Genomic DNA, 21,190 nt, shown 5'->3' with positions numbered 1-21,190 from the left:
TCCGAGTAAGCGCGAGCCCCAGTGAGCGCGAATCTAATCGAGAGAAGTGAGTACGAGCCCAGTTAACAGAAGTGATTGTGAGCCCGGATGAGTGCGAGTCCAGTCGAGAGAAGTGAATGCGAGCCCGAGTGAGTGCGAGCCCAGATACTATTAGTGAGTGCGAGCGTCAGTGAGCGCGAGCTCAGTTGAGAGAAATGATCGCGAGCGCTAGTGAGCGCAAGCCCAGTTGAGACAGGTGAGCGCGAGCACGAGTGAGTGCGAACTCAGTTGAAGTGAGCACGAGCTCAGTTGAGACAGGTGAGCGCGAGCCCGAGTGAGTGTGAGCGCAGTCGAGAGAGATGAGCGCGAGCCCGAGTGAGCGCGAACTCAGTTGGCAAGTGATCGTGAGCGCAAGTGAGCGCGAGCCCAGTTGAGACAGATGAGGGCGAGCCCGAGCGAGCAAAGTGGAAAATGGCCATCTATGTCCTGTAGTGGCCAAACGGTCAGTGATTTGTGGTTGTGCCCATTGGGACTTTTTCTCAGGAGCACAATGTATACAAAATATCACGGTTTCAAGCAATTCCACCGAAATTCAATTTCTGTAAGAATTGTGCGGGGTCCTTTGTCATTTCGAAGGGGCCATTGCACCCTACAACTCTTTTCTCGCAAAAACGACAGACACGTATTTCCTACTTTGTAGTCATCTTTGCATCGGTAGAGTTTCGTTTCTTAAATGTGGCCCTTTTAATCAAGGGGACCCTTTTTTGAAAGACCCTCAACCTACTTTCCGAAAGAAAGAAAAAATACGCGTCGATTTATTTTTCGTCTAGTATATATGTGTCAAGTTTATAAAGGTCACCCAACTTGGGGCCAACTGGTTGGGTGACCTTTATCAACGAACTCAATGCTTCACTTTTGATTCTCGACATTCTCGTCAAAATTATTGGTGATTCATCAAATAGTTATTGAGATCATGTGTCTCCCGGACAGACACACGGACAGGGGACAGAGTAAATACTTAAAAGAAGTTTTTGGTAAACCAATCTTCTTAATTAGTATTTCTAGTCCTTACTTAATTAAAATGTCATATTCTTTCTGGTTACACACTCGGTCGTAAAAGTGTAAAACGCTTTTTCAGGCCAGCCACCCTGAATGAGGTTTTCCTGGGTTTTCCTCATTCACACCAGGCAAATGCCGGGGTGGTACCTAACTTATAGGTCCCAGGCCGCTTCCTTCCTTCTCCAATCCTTTCTTCCTTCCCTTTCTCCGGTTAGTGTGATCACCAAGGGACGACATCCCTCAAAACATGACAAGCTAAATAGCCATAGATCCCGAAAGCCCAGAAATCTAAATCCTAAATCCTAATCTTTCTGGTTACAGTATTAGGATTTTACAGTACTTATATCAAATAAAGCGCTCAACACCAGCTGGTTAATTCCATTTCCTACTTCTCCTCTCACCCCTTCCTCCAAAAAGTTGTTGTGGCTATACAGGCAAACATCCTATACCTATATGATATACAAGCACATTTACAGGAAACTCTTCGAAGACTAAATCTTATTCGAACAATTGAAGCGCTTAGAGGATGACGTTATGTGACAAATTGTACATTTCGAGAAAATTGAGGCCAGAGTTTTTAAGATTGCATTTTTTACTGGGTCAATATACATATTACATATATGACTTTCTTTGTTGTATATGTATGAAAATTCGTCCTAAGCTTTCTCACTTTCAAATGTTTCATTTTGCCCTCCCCCATGAAAGAAAATATGTACCTAAACCTATCATCTACTAATAGTATAAACGGTATTGATAGTTCAAAAAAAAAGTTATTGAGGTGCTATGAATAGTTATGATAAACGGATGCACAATGCACATTCATATCTTAGAGCAGAATACAATGTAACTAAGTACTTGTTATAATACAGAACAACATATCTAGGTATAAACAGAAAAAGAATTTTCCCCAGATACTTTGAACAATAGTTTCATTCATCTTTCACAATATGATCGTAGTACAAGAATAGGGACACGGTGGATCAGTGGTAGACTACTCATTTCCATGCGGGGGGAGGTCCCAGGTTCAATCTTCCAGGCACATAGTGGACAACATTGTGAACTGAGAAAAAAAAGGTGTGTGGCGTACGTAAAAACGAGGCTACGTGTGTAAACCCTATAGCTTTTGGACTTAACGTGCAGCCCTACGTCAGCAAACATATAACTGAAAACGTATGTTTTATACGCATTTTCCGTACAAGTGTTCCGAATAAATGTACTTTCCGTACGAAAGAAAGAAATTGTATATAGACGGTCAGGATCTCACATACAGATGGACGTGTTTAACATATAGCTGACGTACAGGATTTGTCCACAAAGTTAAAGGACTGATTTTTTAAAAATGTTATTCACAATTTGACACATCGACTTAATAGTTTTCCAAATATGCCCCTTCTGCATCAACACAGCGTTTCCAGCGACTCTGCCAATCACTAAAGGCTCCCTGGAACGCAGAAACTGAAATGTTCTTCAGCTTCCTAATTACAGTTTCTTGAATGGCCTCTCGAAGTCCGGGAAAGAGGAAGAAGTCTGCAGGAGCGACATCTGGGCTATTGGGTGGCTGGGGAAGCTGTGTGATGCCATATTTGGTCAGGAAGTCCATAACAGCAAAGGCGGTGTGGCGTGGTGCATTGTCAGGATATGCTTCCATGATCCAGCGATTGCTGAACGGACTCGTTTCACTAAGATTTTGCACTTTCACCAAGTTTTCGTCACTTATTGCCGTTGAAGAGCGTAATGACCGTTGCTCATCTTCAACTTGCTCTCTTTCTCCCGAAACAATTTGTGCCACTCAAAAACACTTGATCGACCCATGACATCACTCCCATAAGCACTCTTGATCATGTCATGGGTCTCACTCGCAGTTTTAGACTCGCGGGGGACGCAAAACTTAACCGCGTAACCTGCTCTAAAAAGCAATTCGTCCAATAAACGATTCGTTGTGGAGATGACAAAGACACCTTGAAAGGGGTTCACCTTAAGCTCGATTTACACTCCGTGAAGGGTTGGAGACGACTGGCGACTGGTGTTCTCGTAGCTAAGACTCACCACCACCCAACCAAGGCAGTAACATCCTCCTTCTTCACAACATTTTGGCGGGGAAAAAATCAGTCCTACTACTTCCCGGATATGTTATATATGGTAGAGCCTGTCTATTCCACCTGTGCCCTCAGAAACTATGCGAACTATACTTCGGTCCCACCCTCGCCGCCCTGTAGCGGATGAAACCCTCTCTTTGCTTAGGGAAAAGAAGTGAATGACCTCAACTGTGTTGCCAAGTTGTCATTCAGTCGCTTGATCTTGACGAGTGTAGATCGTAAGCTACTTAGAGTGGCTAGCAAGGAAGAGCACAGAGAATTCTGTGAAATAATTCATTGTGGCAATGCTTCCGCATTCAACAATTGAAAGATGTTGGCCGCAGAAACTTGTCTCTCCTCTTTCGACACCAGCGCCACAAAAGGCACAGATGAAATAGAAAGGCTCTAGACTAGGGATGGCTATAAAGTTCCGGTTCCGGCGGTTCTCGGAGATCCGGTTTTCAGAACCGGTTCCAGACCTGGATCCGAAAACCCGGTTCCAGAACCATATCTTGGGAACCGGTTCCAGATCTGGATCCGAAAAACTGGTTTCAGACCTGGATCCCAAAAACCAGTTCCGGAACCGGATCTTCTAGAACCGGATTCGTTTAGACCCGAAAACTGGTTCCACCATCTCTAGACTATTAGGTGTCAGACATCCTGCAGCGGCATGATGCAGCATCTAAGAAGGAAAAGGGCAGTGCGAATGTAGCATATGGATAATATATGCACCGTACAGATTTCCGTAGTTGACACTTAACACATGGATTCCATATACTTGTACAATATACCGCTGTCCGGATTATGAATTTTTCTCAGTGTGTTCGTGGAGTTTCTAGGTGCTCCCATTTCTCCCCATGTTCTCATTCCACCAATTAGTTTAAAAACATTTCAATTTCATTAACAATGCGTTTCCTTCAGCCTAAAGAGCATAATTATGGGATGTAAAGCTAGAAAGTTAATTACGTTTCATTTCGAATAAGAGTATATGAATAGCTTTAGAAATTTTACTAGAATGAATATTCGATTAATAGAAGCTACTTTCTGTCGATCTTATATATATATATATATATATATATATATATATATATATATATATATATATATATATATATATATATATATATATATATATATATATATATATATATATACGCTTTCAAAAGTTATCTAACACTTTTATTACTATTTATTTTATTTCAGAAGTTTGCATATGCAGTTGAAGAGGAGAAGTTATCGTCATCCATAAAAGAATCTGAAGATGAGCCAACACCTGAACCCAGCGGTTGCTGCAGTAATGACTCAAAGGCTCCTGCCGCTCTATCTGATAATGAGAATAAGATTGAGTGTGGTGAGGCTGCCGGGGCTTGTGCTGTGGCTGACGCCCGTCAAGATCATGAAGAATCCGTACCAGACAACTACCTTTCCGAATATTCAAAGTTGGATTATATAAGGCGACTAGGTATAATGTTTTTTTATTATTATTATTTCAAATAATATTAATAATTCAACATTTGTATACATACCGATCAAACGAGCACAATAACGGTTCAACAATAACCCTAACTTTCAAACATACATTTTTCCTTTCATCTACCCACTTTGATTTCTTTGAAAAAATCTACATATATATAAATGTTTCAGCATTACTCTGAAACGCCTCGACCAATTTTAGTCAAACTTGATACTTACAGTATATTACTTACAAACGGGAAAAGTAACGTAAATTAATACTACAGATCTGTGTGAGTGAACTGATGGAAATGTATAGGAAAAGCAGCCAGTAGCAGAACGTGACCATCGTCTTAAGCCCGTCAAGAAATAGCAATTCATGAGAGAGAAGGAAGTTTGTGAAAAAATATGTACGGGTGGGAAGAGAAGAGTAGTGTGGGTATGACAAGGTTTCCCTGTGGAAGTTGATCTGCATCAGAGATCTGCTCTCAGCCCTATACACATGTACAATTTGGTAACGGATGTGTGGAATGGTAAAAAGTAGATCACCATGGAGTATGCTATTTGCAGATGATGATGTTATATATGAATCATCTAAAGATAAGCCAGAGAAGAAACTAGAATGTAGAAGGGTGTTGGAAGAGAAAGCCATGATGATATCTAAAACAAAGAGAGAAAAGATGGCATTCAACAAAGAAGACGGGAGCTTCCTATGGCTACAAGAAGAGAGGCTACTACCTACCTCGAAATTCAAGTATTTTGGGTCTCCCTCGACCAGAATGGTAGATTACACGCAAAAATCCAACACAGAATCCAATCTGGTTGGCTAAACTAGAGAAGGATGGGCGGGCTGCTGTGTGACAAACAAGGATCCAGGAAGAGATGAAAATACCAAAGATGAGAATGTTAAGATCGATGTGCGGTGTGACAGGAAGGATAGAATAAGGAACGATTATATAAGAGGTGGACCCTTGAGTAAAAAGTTTCAAAAATGGAAGCTGAGATGCCTGGGACATGTAGGACGAAAAAAAAATGACGAATTTGTTGAAAAGGGGATGGGAGAGCGTGAAAAAAATGAAATGAAATCTTTAAGTTTAACGTCCCACAGTTATGCCGGTTAGGCTAAAGGAGACGGTGATAATGAGAGATGAGTGAAATGGTGGAATGAAGAAAGTGGGAGGAAACGGGAGAACCCCGAGAAAACCCATGAGCACGGTGTTTGTCCACCACAAAGGGGAGAGCGTGAAGTAACAGGTAAAGAAAGAATGGTAGCACAAGATAAAGATGATTTAGGGGAAAGAAGATGAAGAATAGAGGAAGCCGAGGATAGAGGAGAGTGGAGGAAAGGAATTAAAGACGGGAACGCTGACCACATATGAATATGGAAATGGCGGAGACAAAGAAGAAAACTACAAGATAAAATATTGAAATCCTGTAAAGAAGAAAACTTTATATTGTGCACGTATTAATGTTGATTATTAGAATATTATTTAATGCTTTAAGTTCTTTTTTATGTAGAATAATTAAGTTAGGAACCATCTAGATGATTTAATGTTTGATGTTTTAAATCCACTCAAATGACTTTCCTCACACAAATATCATAACGTTTAGCTTATCACTTTAAAACTTAAATGCACACACAAGGAATTTCTCTTAAAAACAGTACCTCTGACAACTCTGCCATATGTGTGACGTCACTTGTAAACAACGAAATTAGAAACCTCGTCATCTGCACAAATACATCAAACACAATGCGAAACATATTTCACTCAGATGTTTGCTGAGGTTTGTTCTTTCGTCGGTAGGACTTGCTACTTTATGTTCTATCCTAAAATAGCAAAATTATGAATAAAATTCTACAACGAAATTCGTATTTTGTTTTTCATTGATATGTGTGTTAGATTTAGTTTCGAAAGTTAATCTCAATTCTTATAGCTATTTCATGCTTATTTAGAACGTATCCGGTGGATACTGCTTGAATCTTTGTTTAACCATCCAGTTCAGGTAAACGTTCGCCTTCTTGAAGAAGCAGCCCCCAGAAACTGGATTCCTAGACGATCGTGCATCAGATCGAGTGCTGCACCAGCTCCAGAGAATGGTATGTAAGAAAGAATTTATAAATTATACATAGTAAAAGAAGATACTAACACAGAGACTGGTATTTGTGACTAGAAATGAATAGGAACACTCATACTTGATATTTGATTTCCCTCATAAATAGTGAAAATCGGGCTTCGAAGAGTATTATTCAGGGCCCAGCAAAGAAAACTGACGGTTTTCAAATTGAAATTGTGATTAGATTGGGAGAGAAAGATCGCATGATCAACTTTCATTTCCCATTTTAATTATAACTGAAAATATTTTGCTTACCCAATTAATTATGAAACATACTACTCATAGTTCTTGAAAATTACATTTTCCAGATGCTTTCGTCAATATTTTCTGGCAGGCCCGTAGCCAGCCTGATTTATTAGGGGGGCAGAAATAAAGACTGTGGGGGCAATGGCAAAGACATCAAAGAAGAACATAAAATTGTACATTTATTTATTATTTACAGAACCTATATTTATCTTTGACGAAACCGTAAATTTTTGTTTCATTTTTGTGTGCTTAATACAAGCTCTTTGTGACGTACTTTGTTTCGTATTAAAAATGAAATGAAATATTTGAGTTTTACGTCTCACGCTTATGCTGGTTAGGCTAAAGGAAACAGTGATGATGAGTAATGACTGAAAGGGTGGAATGAAGAAAGTGGGAGGAAACGGGAGAACCCCGAGGAAACCCATGCACACGGTGTTTGTCCACCGCAAAGTTCACTTGGCGGGGGTTGGGATCGAATCCGGGACCCCAAACACTAGAGCTGTGCCCTCTACCACTGAGCCACCGCGGCCCCCTTTGTTTCGTATTAATAATTAAAATTGAAGTATTTACTTTTTAAACATTAGAACAAAATTATGTTACAGCAATTTTTGATTATATCAGTACAAAATAGAAGTATATTTTTTTTTCAACGTTTGCTTTCAATTTTGTACCTTCCAAAATCAATTCTACTACAGTTTATTAATATTCACAACTAACGTTGTGGACTATGATACCGTTGTATGGAAGCACCTGGTATCCTTGGATACTTGTCATGGGTGCAATAATAGGCTACGGTTTGAAATTCTTGAAATGGGTAAAGGCAATAGAAGATGTTTGGTGCATCTAGCAAGAAACATAATTTTACACAGAAATGAGTAGAATTTGAAAAGTTGAATTTAATTTGGTAAACATAATTTATTGCAAGAATTTAACTGGTTTAGAGTCAGTTTGAAAATTCTCTGCAGCGTTATTTTTAGAGGTGGCAAAATAATTTAGGGAGCAGTGTTCCTCTAACCCCTCCCTGGCTACGGGCCTGTATTCTGGAGTTCGAAGTCTGTGCCATTTTCCTGAAAATCCTTCTGCATGATGCATGCTTTTCCCTGAAAAATCATAACTCTACAACAGTGTTGTAATTCAGCTTTTGAGTACTCTGATTCCAGTAAATGTTGAATTGTCGGCAAAATGCACATTCAGTAACAATCATTGACTTCTTTTTTTGTATAAAAAAGAAAAAGAAAAAAGAAAAGAAAAGAAGAAGAAAGAAAGAAAAAATGTCTTCTCGATGTTCTGCTGACCAACATTGACGGCAGACAAATGACAAAGAGACACAACATTAAAACGCAAGACACTTCCAAAGCATGAGATCTTTCTCTTCTTTTCCGAGTCCTGCTACTCTTCATGGGAAATTGTTTCAGCTCACTGCACAAATCACAAAAATGTACACTCAACTCTTGGACAAAGCAGCCTCTGGCTGGAAGTCCATTCCTCTCACCCCAGAGAGGATAAACAGACTATCTTCGTTCGTTCGTTCGTTCATGCAATGTTCGTAAATATCCTTACGAAAATTTCCCTCAACTGGCTTAAAATTTTCCCTTCTCTTTTCAAGTTTTCTCTTCTTTGTTGAGCGTTCAATTCCTATGAGAAGTTATATGATAAGATTAATTTAGCTATATTAAATGAAGTGCCAATTACATTTGTTTTATTGATTTGCTTTTTACTTCTTTTTTTTTTTTTACATTTCCTTTACTTTTTCTTTACAAAAAATACAAATATACCCAACCAACACTGGGTGTAAATTATGTTACTTTGAACACACACACTATATATATAAGGGCGGACCAAGGGGGGCTAAGGAGCTATAGCCCCCCCTTGACGCTCAGGTTTACACTGGATAAAATGGGCTTATACAAATTATTGTTATTCAATTGTTTTATTTCCGAAGAACAAAGAAAAATTTAAGCATATATAGTGGCCAATCAATCAACGCGAGAATTTCCCTGGATTTCCATGTTATATCGAAAAATTCTCCTTTTCCCTTCTGGGTAATTTACCTACGAAATTTTCCTACATTCTGCATGGCGACTGAAATGATTTGAGCCACAATGTTACAATCAATCTCACTATTCACGTCCGTGAAAAATTAATCTGAGAAGTTAGAAGAAAAAAAGGGAAATTTTAGTTACGCTAGTCGTGAATATGGCTCTCAGATATGGGGAAAATGCCCGAAAAAAAAGTAAAAAAATGTAATTTTCAGAAAAGTTTTCAGAAATGACTGCTTGATTGCCAAAATAAACAGTGAGGGGAAAACCATATATATTTGTGTTGTGTATTTCTCACCGGGATCTAATATTGAATTGTATAATGATTTATTTACTCGCCTTGAAATTAATTGTCCTCAAGGTTGTCCTGTTCTCCTGATTGGTGATTTCAATTTATCGGAAATAAACGGCACGGAATTTAATTTTGAAACAAGCTCTTCTAAATGTAAGAATTTATATGAATTTATGTCTTATTATAATTTGCAATCATTAAATAACGTGACGAACGAAAATAATAGTACATTAGATCTGGTTCTGTCTAATATAACGAATATAGAAGTCAGTAGGGAATATTGTCCACTAATTCCAGAAGATGTACACCATCCATCCTTAGTAATAAACGTGATGCAGCAGGGGACCGCGAAGATTAAAAAGAAAACTAATATATCAGGATATAATTTTAGGAAAGCTAATTTCTTAGAGTTGTATCTTGATTTCTCATCTATTGACTGGAACTGCCTAAAGAAATATGAAAACGCCAATGACCTAGTTGATAATCTCTATTATATTATTTATAGTGTATTTGACAAGTGCGTGCCACTTAAAAACAACTCAAGAACAGCTTATCCATGCTGGTTTACAAATGAAATTATCAAAAAAATCAAAACTAAAGCAAGGTATCATAAAAAAATATAAATGTAATAAAGAAGTAAATTATCTCAATAAATTCAATGAATTGCGTAGGGAAATAAAGAAAGAAATTAAGCTAGCATACAGAGCGTTCATACAAGATTCTGAAAATAACATTAATAACAATGCTAATGAATTGTGGAATTTTATAAAAAATAAGACTAAGCATCTTCTTGGGGGGAAATTAAATTATGAGAGACGCAAACTTTATAATAATGATGAAATAGCCAATGCTTTTGCACAGTATTTCTCGTCAGTATATGTGCCAGATACAGGCTTCACTGACATTCCTACGAACAATTTATTAACTTATGTAAGTAACAAACTAGAGTCACTTACCATTGAGAAAATCACTCAATCTGAAGTAGAAATGGCAATCAAAAAATTAAAGCCCAGAACTGCTGTTGACCCTGATGGAATACCTCCATATATCGTAAAGGGCTGTATAGATGCGTTTACATATCCGCTAAGCATTGCATTCAATCTCGCTTTAAAAACATGCGTTTTTCCGGATAAATGGAAATCATCTATAGTTTGCCCAATACCAAAAACCAATGATAAATATGAAATAAATAACTACCGGTCTATATCAATTTTACCTACTTTTGCAAAGATATTTGAACTTGAACTTTTGCGAAGATATCCTATACCGACGAATAATTGACTACATCCAACCCGTAATCTCACCATATCAACATGGCTTTATCCCACACAAATCAACAACAACAAACCTTGCACTTATCACAGACTTTATAGCAAATTCGTTAGATGTAGGATGTCAGGTTGATGTAATATATATAGATTTTGAAAAGGCATTTGATAGAGTCAATCACAAGGTACTATTACATAAGCTAGGCGAATATAATTTCTCTTCTCCCTTGATCAAGTTCTTTTCATCATATTTAAATAATCGAAAACAAACTGTTATCTACAAGGAATATAAATCATCTGATTATATTGCATATTCTGGAATTCCCCAGGGCTCTAATCTAGGTCCGTTATTGTTCCTTTTATTCATTAACGATCTCCCTGATCATATATTATTAAGTAACAAATTGCTTTTTGCTGATGACCTCAAAATATACGGTAGGATAAAGACCATCCATGACTGTTTCGATTTACAACGTGACATGGAAAATATTGCTAATTGATGTTCTCTTAACAAACTTAATGTAAACATAAACAAATGTAACATTTTATCGTTTACCAGAAACAAAAGTCAAATAGAGTTTGATTACTCAATGAATCAGATCTTACTAAATAGATTAAATTCAGTCAAAGATCTTGGAGTTATATTTGATACGAAACTGACATTTAATAACCATATAGAGAACATAGTTAACGAATCTTTCAAGATGTTAGGGTTCATAATTAGGATTGGAAAGGACTTTAACAATAGTACTACACTAACAAAAATGTATTATGCCTATGTGCGATCAAAACTGGAATATGCTGCTGTGATTTGGAACCCGTCACAACAGCAATACAGACACGAACTGGAAAAGGTCCAAACTAAATTTATCAAATACTTGACGTACAAGACAACTGGAATCTATCCATATTATGAAAATTATCTAACATTAATAGACAACTTCTGTATCCCTACACTTGAACAAAGGCGAAATGTGACAGATTTGATTTTTCTCCATAAAATAGTACAAAACGAATTTAACTGTACAGATCTCGTATCAACATTAAATTTTCATGTCCCGACACTTAAAACTCGTGCTAATAACTCTGGTCTGTTTTATTGCAAAAAAGCAAAGACCAACGTATTATTGAAATCACCAATTTGGAGAATGTGTTCTACTTATAACAAAATATGTATCAAACACAAAGAAATTGATATCTGCAATATGAACTCTATGTTTAAGAAAACTATTGTAAATGTAATATGTAATACACCAACACTATAATTGGGCTTATGCCTGTTGTGTTGATGGCAAATAAATAAATAAATAAATAAATAAAAGTAGATACAATATTTTTCGTAATTATATAATTGTTGATAACGAATCTGGTCGTAATTTCAATTTGAAAACCGTCAGATTTTCCTGTCGAACCCTATGTAATCATTAAGAACAGAGTACTGTGTTTCTTTACATGTTAAGTTCTGTAATGTAATTTCAACTCATCAATGTATATTAAAAACTTTTAAAATTAAAAATAAAAGAAACAAATAGGCTGAGGTTTCGTAAACACACTTTCAAGGAAGTGAAATCTAAAAATGAAAGTGAAAATGTCAAAATACAAACACAAAATAAGGAACTTATACAGATAAAAAGAAAAGAAAAAAAAACAGGGTATTTAAACTAAACAGATGGTAAACAAAGGGTCAGTCATTGGGCCAGTCAATTGATTAGACAGAACAGGCATCGTGAGTCGACCTTAGATTGGATCTTTGTCAGTATGGATCTCAGCCTATACCATCAAACAGGTCCATAGTCAGCCCAGAAATGTAGGGGGAGGCGATCCAACCATATTATAGTTCATTTACAAGCCTACCGTGAAAATTTTAGGGGGGAACAAAAATTTAGGCGGGGAGGACCCCCTAGATCCCCTGGATACGGGCCTGCCATCAAACTTTCCTGTAAATACTTCATTAATTATGCTAAGAAGCAACACATAAAAAATTCGTGCATGAAGGTCTTCCTCCGTGACAGGCGTAAATTGTTAAAATTTATAAATTCTACATTTATTAATAATTGAAACCCTTTCTCTATGTAACTTCTTTCAATAATAATGGAGATGCATCTGAAGTAGTATTGTCTTTCTACCGAGGATAATAATAAGAAATATCCTATAATCATTTATTCAAATTCGCAACAAATTTTCTTTATTTTCTTTTTTCTTTTTTTTTCTTCTTTTTTTTAAGTTACAAAACAGTTCTTTGGTAAATGCTTGTATGTTTGCTTTTTCAACTATACCTTAAAATTCAGTAAGTCACTGTTTAGAGAATAGCATATGCAGTAGTTGATCCACTGTATGGGGAAACCTCAGTAGCTACCTTTTTTCACCTAAGTGCAGTTGATTTTGCAATACACATTGCTCATACCTCTTCCTCAATTAATTCTATAGTTTAATAGGGTTCCTTACAAATAGTACAGATATTGGCGAGATTAGGGCTTTAAACTGACCATTCAAGTACGCTATACACAATGATTGATATAACGGTTAACTGTCAAGTGGTTGAAATAGGGGAACGATGTTCCTCTGCTTAGTTACATAGCGTACTATTTATCTTTGTTTTCAATTCCGCAGAATTGTACTAGATATATACCCTGATATAAATAGAAATGAAAGAAACAGGTAACAACTGTACCATTGCTTTTCTTGGCCAATTTCAAGCACTGCATGCCATATTAAATAGTATCACATTACAACTAATTGTTATATCATCTATATATTAAAATACTAGGTTTATATGTTTGTATCCAATCTTTCGACAATGATATATCGAAAACCACAAGTCTTGTAAACTGCCGTTTTCACTGATCGATTCCAAATTTTCTGTAGATTGTCAAGTTCTAATTGAATATTTAAAAAACATGGCCGTTATTTATTTATTACATTTTTAGGGGTACGCTGGAAGTGTTGATTTTTTTTTTTAAAAAAAAAGCATCATATCCTACGAGCTATAAATTCCAACACCACATAATTATATACGTGAGTAGTATTTCTCTTAGGCGTTTGTTTCATGCCCAACTGATAATGAAAAATGAACGATAACTTTTTTCTCCAGTCAAAGATGAATCTATTGTTTCGAGTGTTTTGCCCAATGAATACCATATATAACTGTCATTATAATTAATTTTGTGTGTAATCTATTTGCTTATTATTACATACTGCGTGCAAGAAGGAAGAAAACACTGATCATACATGAATTAGAAACTCCAACCGGAAGTAGGCTCAACTCTTGCAAACTGTGCGAGATATTGAAAAAGTAATCGAAAAAAATCTCCCCTTTATGGTACCCCTTGCCGATTTTTATCAATACGTCTTTCACTTGTATCTGTAAAGGGACACCTAGAGATGCTGTGAGGAATGATAAGGACATTTATGCTCATATGTGAATGATGCGCTATGTAAAGAGCGCAGGTACAGCTAGTATAAAAATACGCTTAAAACACAACAAATCGTGTGTTCATTTGTCATAATATTTATCGAAAATTTATATTATACTGCATCATCGTTCACAGTCCAGGAGGTGATCCGTCCCTTCCAAACAACTCTTTTTCATCGGCTAGTGAGCCTACATTGTCTAAAACTGTTTTTTTGAAAGTATACTGTATGGAAATATAATATTTATTTTACATCTGTTGGTATTCTCTTTTAGTTTAATTAAGAGAAAGAAGCTAAATAATGATAATTGCATTATTATTGTTAAAATAAGATCCCTAGAAGCAGAGGCAACTTGTAAAACGCTTGCTGTAAGCTTGAATTGCAAGTCGCCCAAGCTTGCATTCAGCTTGATTGGAAAATAAGAAAGCATGCCGCAAGCTGGATTCCAGTAACGAAGTTACATGAAGGCAACCTTGCATTCAGTGTTCCATTCAAGCTTGACGCAGGTGTTTTACAAGTCAAGTCAATAGCCAATGAATATGCTATGACGCTCTGCGAGGGGTCGAAAGAATCGCTTACAAGTATAACAAAAGGCAAATTGTACGAAAGCCTGCGTTTCAAGTACAAGCGTAGAACGCCAAAAGCCAAGCACGCGCCAACTAACTGAAAGCTTTCTTGCTACTAGGGATTGCACACAAATACAAAGGTTTCAGCTTAACATTATAAAACACAGACGACCAAGCAGACACAGACGACAGCGAAACGTTCTTCATTTTATAATATATTTACAGTGTTTATGAACATCATATTATGTCATAAGCACAACACTATTACATTACAGTGAGCTAACCTTTCAACAACCCCAAGAATCATAAGTTCTCTCATTACTGGACTGCGTCATAAATGGAAGTGAGGTAATACTTTTAACAACCTCAGGAGTTCAATTTTTGTCTTTGAAACATCACTAGACGGCGCCATGTATTACATTGAGCTAATACCTTCAACAACCCCAAGAGTTGTAGATTTTTCATTTGACTCAACACTGGATAGTATATCACAGTGAGCTAATAATTTGAACATCAACAGGAGTTACAGGTTTGTCATTCGACCCATTACTGGACGGCACCATATATTACAGTGAGCTAATAATATCAACATCAGGAGTTATAGGTTGCCATTTGACCCATCACTGATGGGTCATAAATTACAGTGATCTAATATTTTCAACAACCTCAGGAGTTGCATATTTATCATTGGACCTATCATTGTACCTCATGAAAGTTTAGTAGAAAAACAGAGCATATGAACTTGTGGTGGACAATATACTGTAGTAGCTGAAAGTTTTCTTGGAAATATCCGCCTCTTTCCCTTTGATTTCATCACTTGTCCACTTTAACAATTGTATTTATCATTCCCTCTTAAGCGTATTGTAAGGATTCCCACATTTCAGTGCGCATTATTTCATCAAGCACATGTTATATCTATTAAATGCGTGCTATTGTTTATATGTAGCCATCAATACAAGCAGATGACACACATTAAGTAAACAGGAAGACACGAATCCAGCACGACGGAACCCGAGGAGGAACGAGCCACCCAGAAATCTCCTATAAAAGAGGACCAAATTATCAATTGACCACTTATTGCATAACCTACACCTGCTCCTGAGGTCGCTATGGACGAAGGAGTATTACCTTATCCAAATCCCTGGAGGCTGCCATGAACTAAAGAGTTCCTATGCAAAAGTATTTTCTTCCTTAACCTTCACATGTGATAAGGATAGACTCTGATTTATTCTCCTTGTACTAACAAAGCAGTTTTGTAATATTTTATAAATAAATTTGGTGAAGGGTTAAATCCCGGTCTGTTATTGACTCTATCAAAACACATTATCCTATGAAGCAGAATCACGGAATAATAAACAAGGACTTTATTTCATTTCATGTCGATTACAGCGCCCATGCGTCTCTGGCAAGTAATGAAATGTGAAAATCGACTGGTTTTAGAAATGACGCTATTTTATTTATGTGATTGAAATAGTTAACATTCTTTGAGAATTTCCTTGGTAGCTCTTTCCTATTTTGTTTCATTATTATTGTTCTTTAAGTTGTTTTTGTATTATATTTGTTATTTATCTAAGCTTTCTCATGATTTTTCTTTCTAAATTGTTCCCCTTGATCATCTTATTTTAATTTCGTTTTATATTTCAGCGACTTTTTGTTATTTCTTTTTGAAGTCATGGATTTAATTATCGTTTTCTGTATTGGGGATCTGTTTATCAGCGACATGTTTCCCACATTGACCTTTCCGTGACGAGGACAAATAACCTCTCCACTGACATTCCAATTAAAAACCCAATCATCTCCTTAAACCTAAGGTGCAAAACAGTAAATGTAAAAACTAAAAAATACAATACGAATGAAATGTATAATGAAATCTTTCAGCTTTACGTCCTACGCTTATGTCGTATTAGCTAAAAGAGATTGTAATGATGAGAATGAATGAAGTGGTGAAATGAAGAAAATGGGAAAATTTCGAGAAAAAACACACATATAATGTTTGTCCACCAAAGTCTACTTGGATCGAGCTGGGATCGAACCAGAGATCCCATGAAACAGATCTGAACCATCTAAACGCTCTACCACTGACCCACCACGGTACCAAATACAAACAAGTACAATATATTAGAATTAGATGGACCTGCGCTCTCTACACAGACCATGATTCACATATGAACATAAATTTCTTTGTAATTCCTCACATCATCTCTACATGTCCCTTTACAAACACGAGTGAAAGACGTCTTGATAAAAATCTGCAAGGAATACCATAAAGAGGATTTTTTCGATTATTCTTTCAATATCTCGCACTGCTTGCAAGATTTGAGCCTACTTCCGGTTGGAGTTTCTAATTCATGTATGACCAGTGTTTTCTTTCTTCTTGCATACAGTATGTAATAAGCAAATACATTACCAACACAATTAATTATAATGTCAGTGATATATGATCTTAATTGGGAAAAACACTTCAAACAATAATGAATCATCTTAGACTGGAGAAATGGTTATCCTTCGTTTTTCATTATAATTTGGCTATGAAACAAACGCCTGAGAGATATACAATCCCTGTATACAACTATATGTTGTTGGAATATGTAACTTGTAGGATATGATTGTTCTTTTTTTAAATCAACATTTCCAGTGTACCTCTAAAAGATGTAATAAAGATATAATGGACATTTTTTTTTTAATATTCTATTAGAACTGGATAATCTACACAACATTTGGAATCGACCAGTGAAAACGGCACGTTTTAAGCACATCTGGTTTCCGAGATCTCATTGTTGAAAGGACTGGAGACAAACATATAAACTTAGCATTATAATATATAGACTAGCTGAACCTGCGCTCTCTACACAGCGCATCATTCGCATATGAGCATAAATCTCCTTCTCATTTCTCACAACCTATGTACATGACCCTTTACAGACACGAGTGAAAGACGTCTTGATTTTAAAAAAAATCGGCAAAGGGTATCATAAAGGGGAGATTTTTTCGATTATTTTTTCTCAATATCTCGCACCGTTTGCAAGATTTGAGCCTACTTTCGGTTGGAGTTTCTAATTCATGTATGGCCAATGTTTTCTTTCTTCTTGCATGCAGTATGTAATAAGCAAATACATTACATATACAATTAATTATAATGTCAGTTATATATGGTGTTCATTGGGCAAAACACTCAAAAAATAAAGATTTATCTTAAGACTCGAGAAATGGTTATCCTTCCTTTTTCCCTATTATTTGGCCACGGAACAAACGCCTGAGACATATAAACCCCTATATACAACATTGTGGTGTTGGAATGTATAACATATAGGATATGATGTTTTTTTTTTAATTTCAACGCTTCCAGCGTACCCTTAAAAAATGTAATAAAGAAATAATGGTCATTTTTTAAATATTCAATTAGAACTGGCCAATTTATGCAAAATTTGCAATAGATCAGTGAAAACGTCATCTTTCTAGAGCCTGTAATTTCCGAGATCTCATTGTCGAAAGGAAGGCCACAAACATATAAACATAGTTTAAAAGAACTCGGAACATGGAAGCACAACTCACATGCATTGATTTTAGAGAAGGCTTATTAAAATACAAAGGCTTTGAACAATAATTTTATATCATAAACTTTATGAAAAAGATATAGCTAACTAATTTAAACTATTTAAAGTACAAATACTTAAAATGTTTGTCTCTGTTAAACGTGAAATCACACATAACCGTAAATGAAAGATTTGAAAGCTAAAGTTATAGGTTGGAGCTCAGGCGCTTTTAATTGTTATTGTAGCATTTTAATAGATAGATGATACATATATGTAGTGTGTCGTTGCCTATTTCGAGCAGACCACTGAGATTTCAACAAACTTGTTATATTTGTATTGTCTCGAGTAAATATTTATAGTGTACTCATATAGCACTATTGAATTACTCCTAATCTTAATATTTTTTTTTTTATAGATAAGCAAGTCACTAAATGTGCCAATTGCAATGTCCCTGAGCCTAAACCGGGAACATACATGAAATGCAGAAGATGTACTGATGAGAAATTTCCTGCTCCAAAGTTTTACTGTACACGCGAATGTCAAGGTAGGTATAGTAATACAACTATTGACAAGCCGGTCTCTTCTTTCCTAGTTTTACATGACTAATTTAATTTCTTAGCACCACTGCGAAGAGTTTCAATCAGGTTATTTTGTTTTGCTTTGAACATATTGGCTTTAAGAGTGTGGTAAATTTCCCTCGAAGTACAGCTTGTGCTATAAGTCACTTGACATTAGTTGTTATTCAGTTCTCAATTGACTACAGAAGCAGATATATAGTTCTCAAATAACTAGAGTAGCAGTTATTCTGTTCTGAACTGACTAGAGTAGCAGTTATTTAGTTCTCAATTGACAAGAGTTGCAGTTATTCAGAAGCAATTGACATTTTTTTATGTATATGTATATTTATATATTTACTTAGTACTACCGTATATATATTTTTGTGTAATGTCCATGTTTCCGCCCAATACAGTACAATACTCCACATGAAGCATTTCATAAATCTTTTTCTTAATTTTTTATTCAAGGTCCCACAAAACAGACTTTTCTTCCTCCTAAAGGATTCTTTCGCCATTTCTATTCTTGCTTTTATTTCATGTTCGCACTTCATAACATCACTAATAATTCTATTCAGATATCGAAAACTTTTTCTTTCTCCGCTCCTATTTAATACCGACCGCTTCGTTCCAATCACCATGGCTTTTGTCTTTCTAACATTTATTTTCATCTCATATTCTTCACAACCCTTCCTTAAGTTTTCTAACATCCTATTGATTTTCTTTTCACATTCCGCCACAAGTGCCACATCATCTGTAAACCGTATACATCTAATCATTCTACCTTCTACCGAAATGCCATCTTCATTAGGTAGGCTCTTTTTCACTATCTCTTCTAGATAGATATTAAATAATGTATGCGAGAGACAGTATCCCTGTCGAAGTCTCCTTCCAATTGCGCTCTCCTCTGTCATTTCCTCCCCTTGGTTCATATATAAGTTTGTAACGAATCCTCGACCCGTATATTCCAATCCAACTGTTTTTTAGAACTTCCAACAACAATTTCAAATTCACGTGGTCAAAGGCCTTTTCTAGATCAATAATACAATATACACATTCTTCCCTTTTTTTTATAAACCTTTCACCGATCACCCTTAATAATCCAATTGCATCTCTTGTCAACTTACCTCTCCTAAGCCCGAACTGTTTCTCAACTTCATATCTTCTATACAATCTATTATTATTTAGTATTCGAAGCAAAATATTTGCTGCATGCGATATCAGACTAATAGTTTTATAATCCTCACATCTCTGTGTTTGATTTTTCACCCATCGGTATCATTGTAATAATCTAAAAATATAATAGTATTAATTATATTTTTCTTCTTTTATTCTTCTCTCTTTTTTTATCAAACCTCTCATGACATGATTAGTTCCTATGACGGTCATGGTAAACTTGTAACTTTGAGTAAATTATCAAACTTCGACATGAAGATGAAGTTCGGCACGAGCAGTGAGTCCACCAAGCAGTTGAAGCTCCTTTATAAAAAGCTGAAACCTAAATATCTAAAAATTTCTATTACTAAAAATAATTCAAATTTCCTTGTAGCTAATTTCATGCATTTATTCAGTATCCAAATGGATACTGTATGTACGAAATCCTCGTGCACATAAATCATGCAGATTACTTCCTAGCATCACTTAACTTTATGCATCTTACGTTTGCAGGCATCATCACTATGCTGTCCACCAATAACAAGAGGCACATATGGACAATATGTTAGCAATCAGATTTAAAGAGATATGGAGAATTACATGAAACCTAAGTTACTTTAAATTCATACGCAGAAAATATTCATAATCAGACCATATATTTCCTAGACGATTAATTAACGCAGATTCCATTCATTTAATCTTATAATAAATTCATTCCGATGTAGCTTCATTTTAATAATATATTCTATCAGTTAACTTTATTTCGTTTCATTAAATTAATATTGTAATACTGGAAAACGCAGCTGATCATATTCTAAATTCTCCCTTTAATATATTAGATCAAGGGCCAAGTGGGTGATAACTCTCCTCTCCCTGGGGAATTTTCGCCACTATATTAGTAGTGTTCCTTAGGGTCCTTAGAATAAAAAAAATAGTTGTTTTTGAACATATAAGTGCAACACTGGGTCCTGGGTCTCTTAACCCTTTAGCACCCGTGTATTTTTACAGCCATCGATGGGACCTCTTTAAGTGACCATAGATCAGACCGTTAGTGCAACCTGGAACAAGTCATACCTTGGTCGATTTGTAAGAGTGTAGGCTTTCAGTTTACTTAACGAAGGGGATATTTCTGCGTACAAAGGAAAAATAATTGAGGGATATTTAAGAAAATTTCCCTTAAAAGTCCCTTATCGGGATTCTTTTAGTTATTATGTGGCAACACTGCAAACTAGGTGAACAATAAAATGTATTTATGTGCCCTATTTTATGTTTAACTTAAACTGAAAGTTTCGTCTTCATCCATCAAATAGCAGCAGAGGAAATTTGTATTTAATAGTTTTCACAGGGTTCATAATAATCGATTTTCACGGAAGTACGAGTATGACTGTGTGAAAGTTTCGTATTATTTTTCTATCGAAAACAACTTATACAAATTATTCTGATTGA

At 35.9% G+C, this 21,190-nt stretch overlaps 1 protein-coding gene across 2 annotated transcripts in view; it reads left to right on the top strand.

Annotated features, from left to right (window-relative positions):
- Positions 1-21,190, top strand: part of LOC145689023 (uncharacterized) — a 68,124-nt gene that overhangs the window by 35,734 nt on the left and 11,200 nt on the right. Inside the window, exons 7-9 of one of the 2 annotated variants that reach the window (XM_081763162.1) lie at positions 4,317-4,575; positions 6,565-6,663; positions 18,451-18,579. In XM_081763162.1, the coding sequence (XP_081619288.1) occupies positions 4,317-4,575; positions 6,565-6,663; positions 18,451-18,579 (487 nt within the window). Of the gene's footprint in view, positions 1-4,316; positions 4,576-6,519; positions 6,664-18,450; positions 18,580-21,190 lie in introns of both variants that reach the window. The other variant, XM_081763161.1, reaches the window with a different exon arrangement.

This window comes from Thermobia domestica, chromosome 7, assembly GCF_964235325.1.
Source record: "Thermobia domestica chromosome 7, izTheDome1.hap1.1, whole genome shotgun sequence".
Taxonomy (NCBI): domain Eukaryota; kingdom Metazoa; phylum Arthropoda; class Insecta; order Zygentoma; family Lepismatidae; genus Thermobia; species Thermobia domestica.
This window is presented reverse-complemented; position numbering and strand designations above follow the sequence as displayed.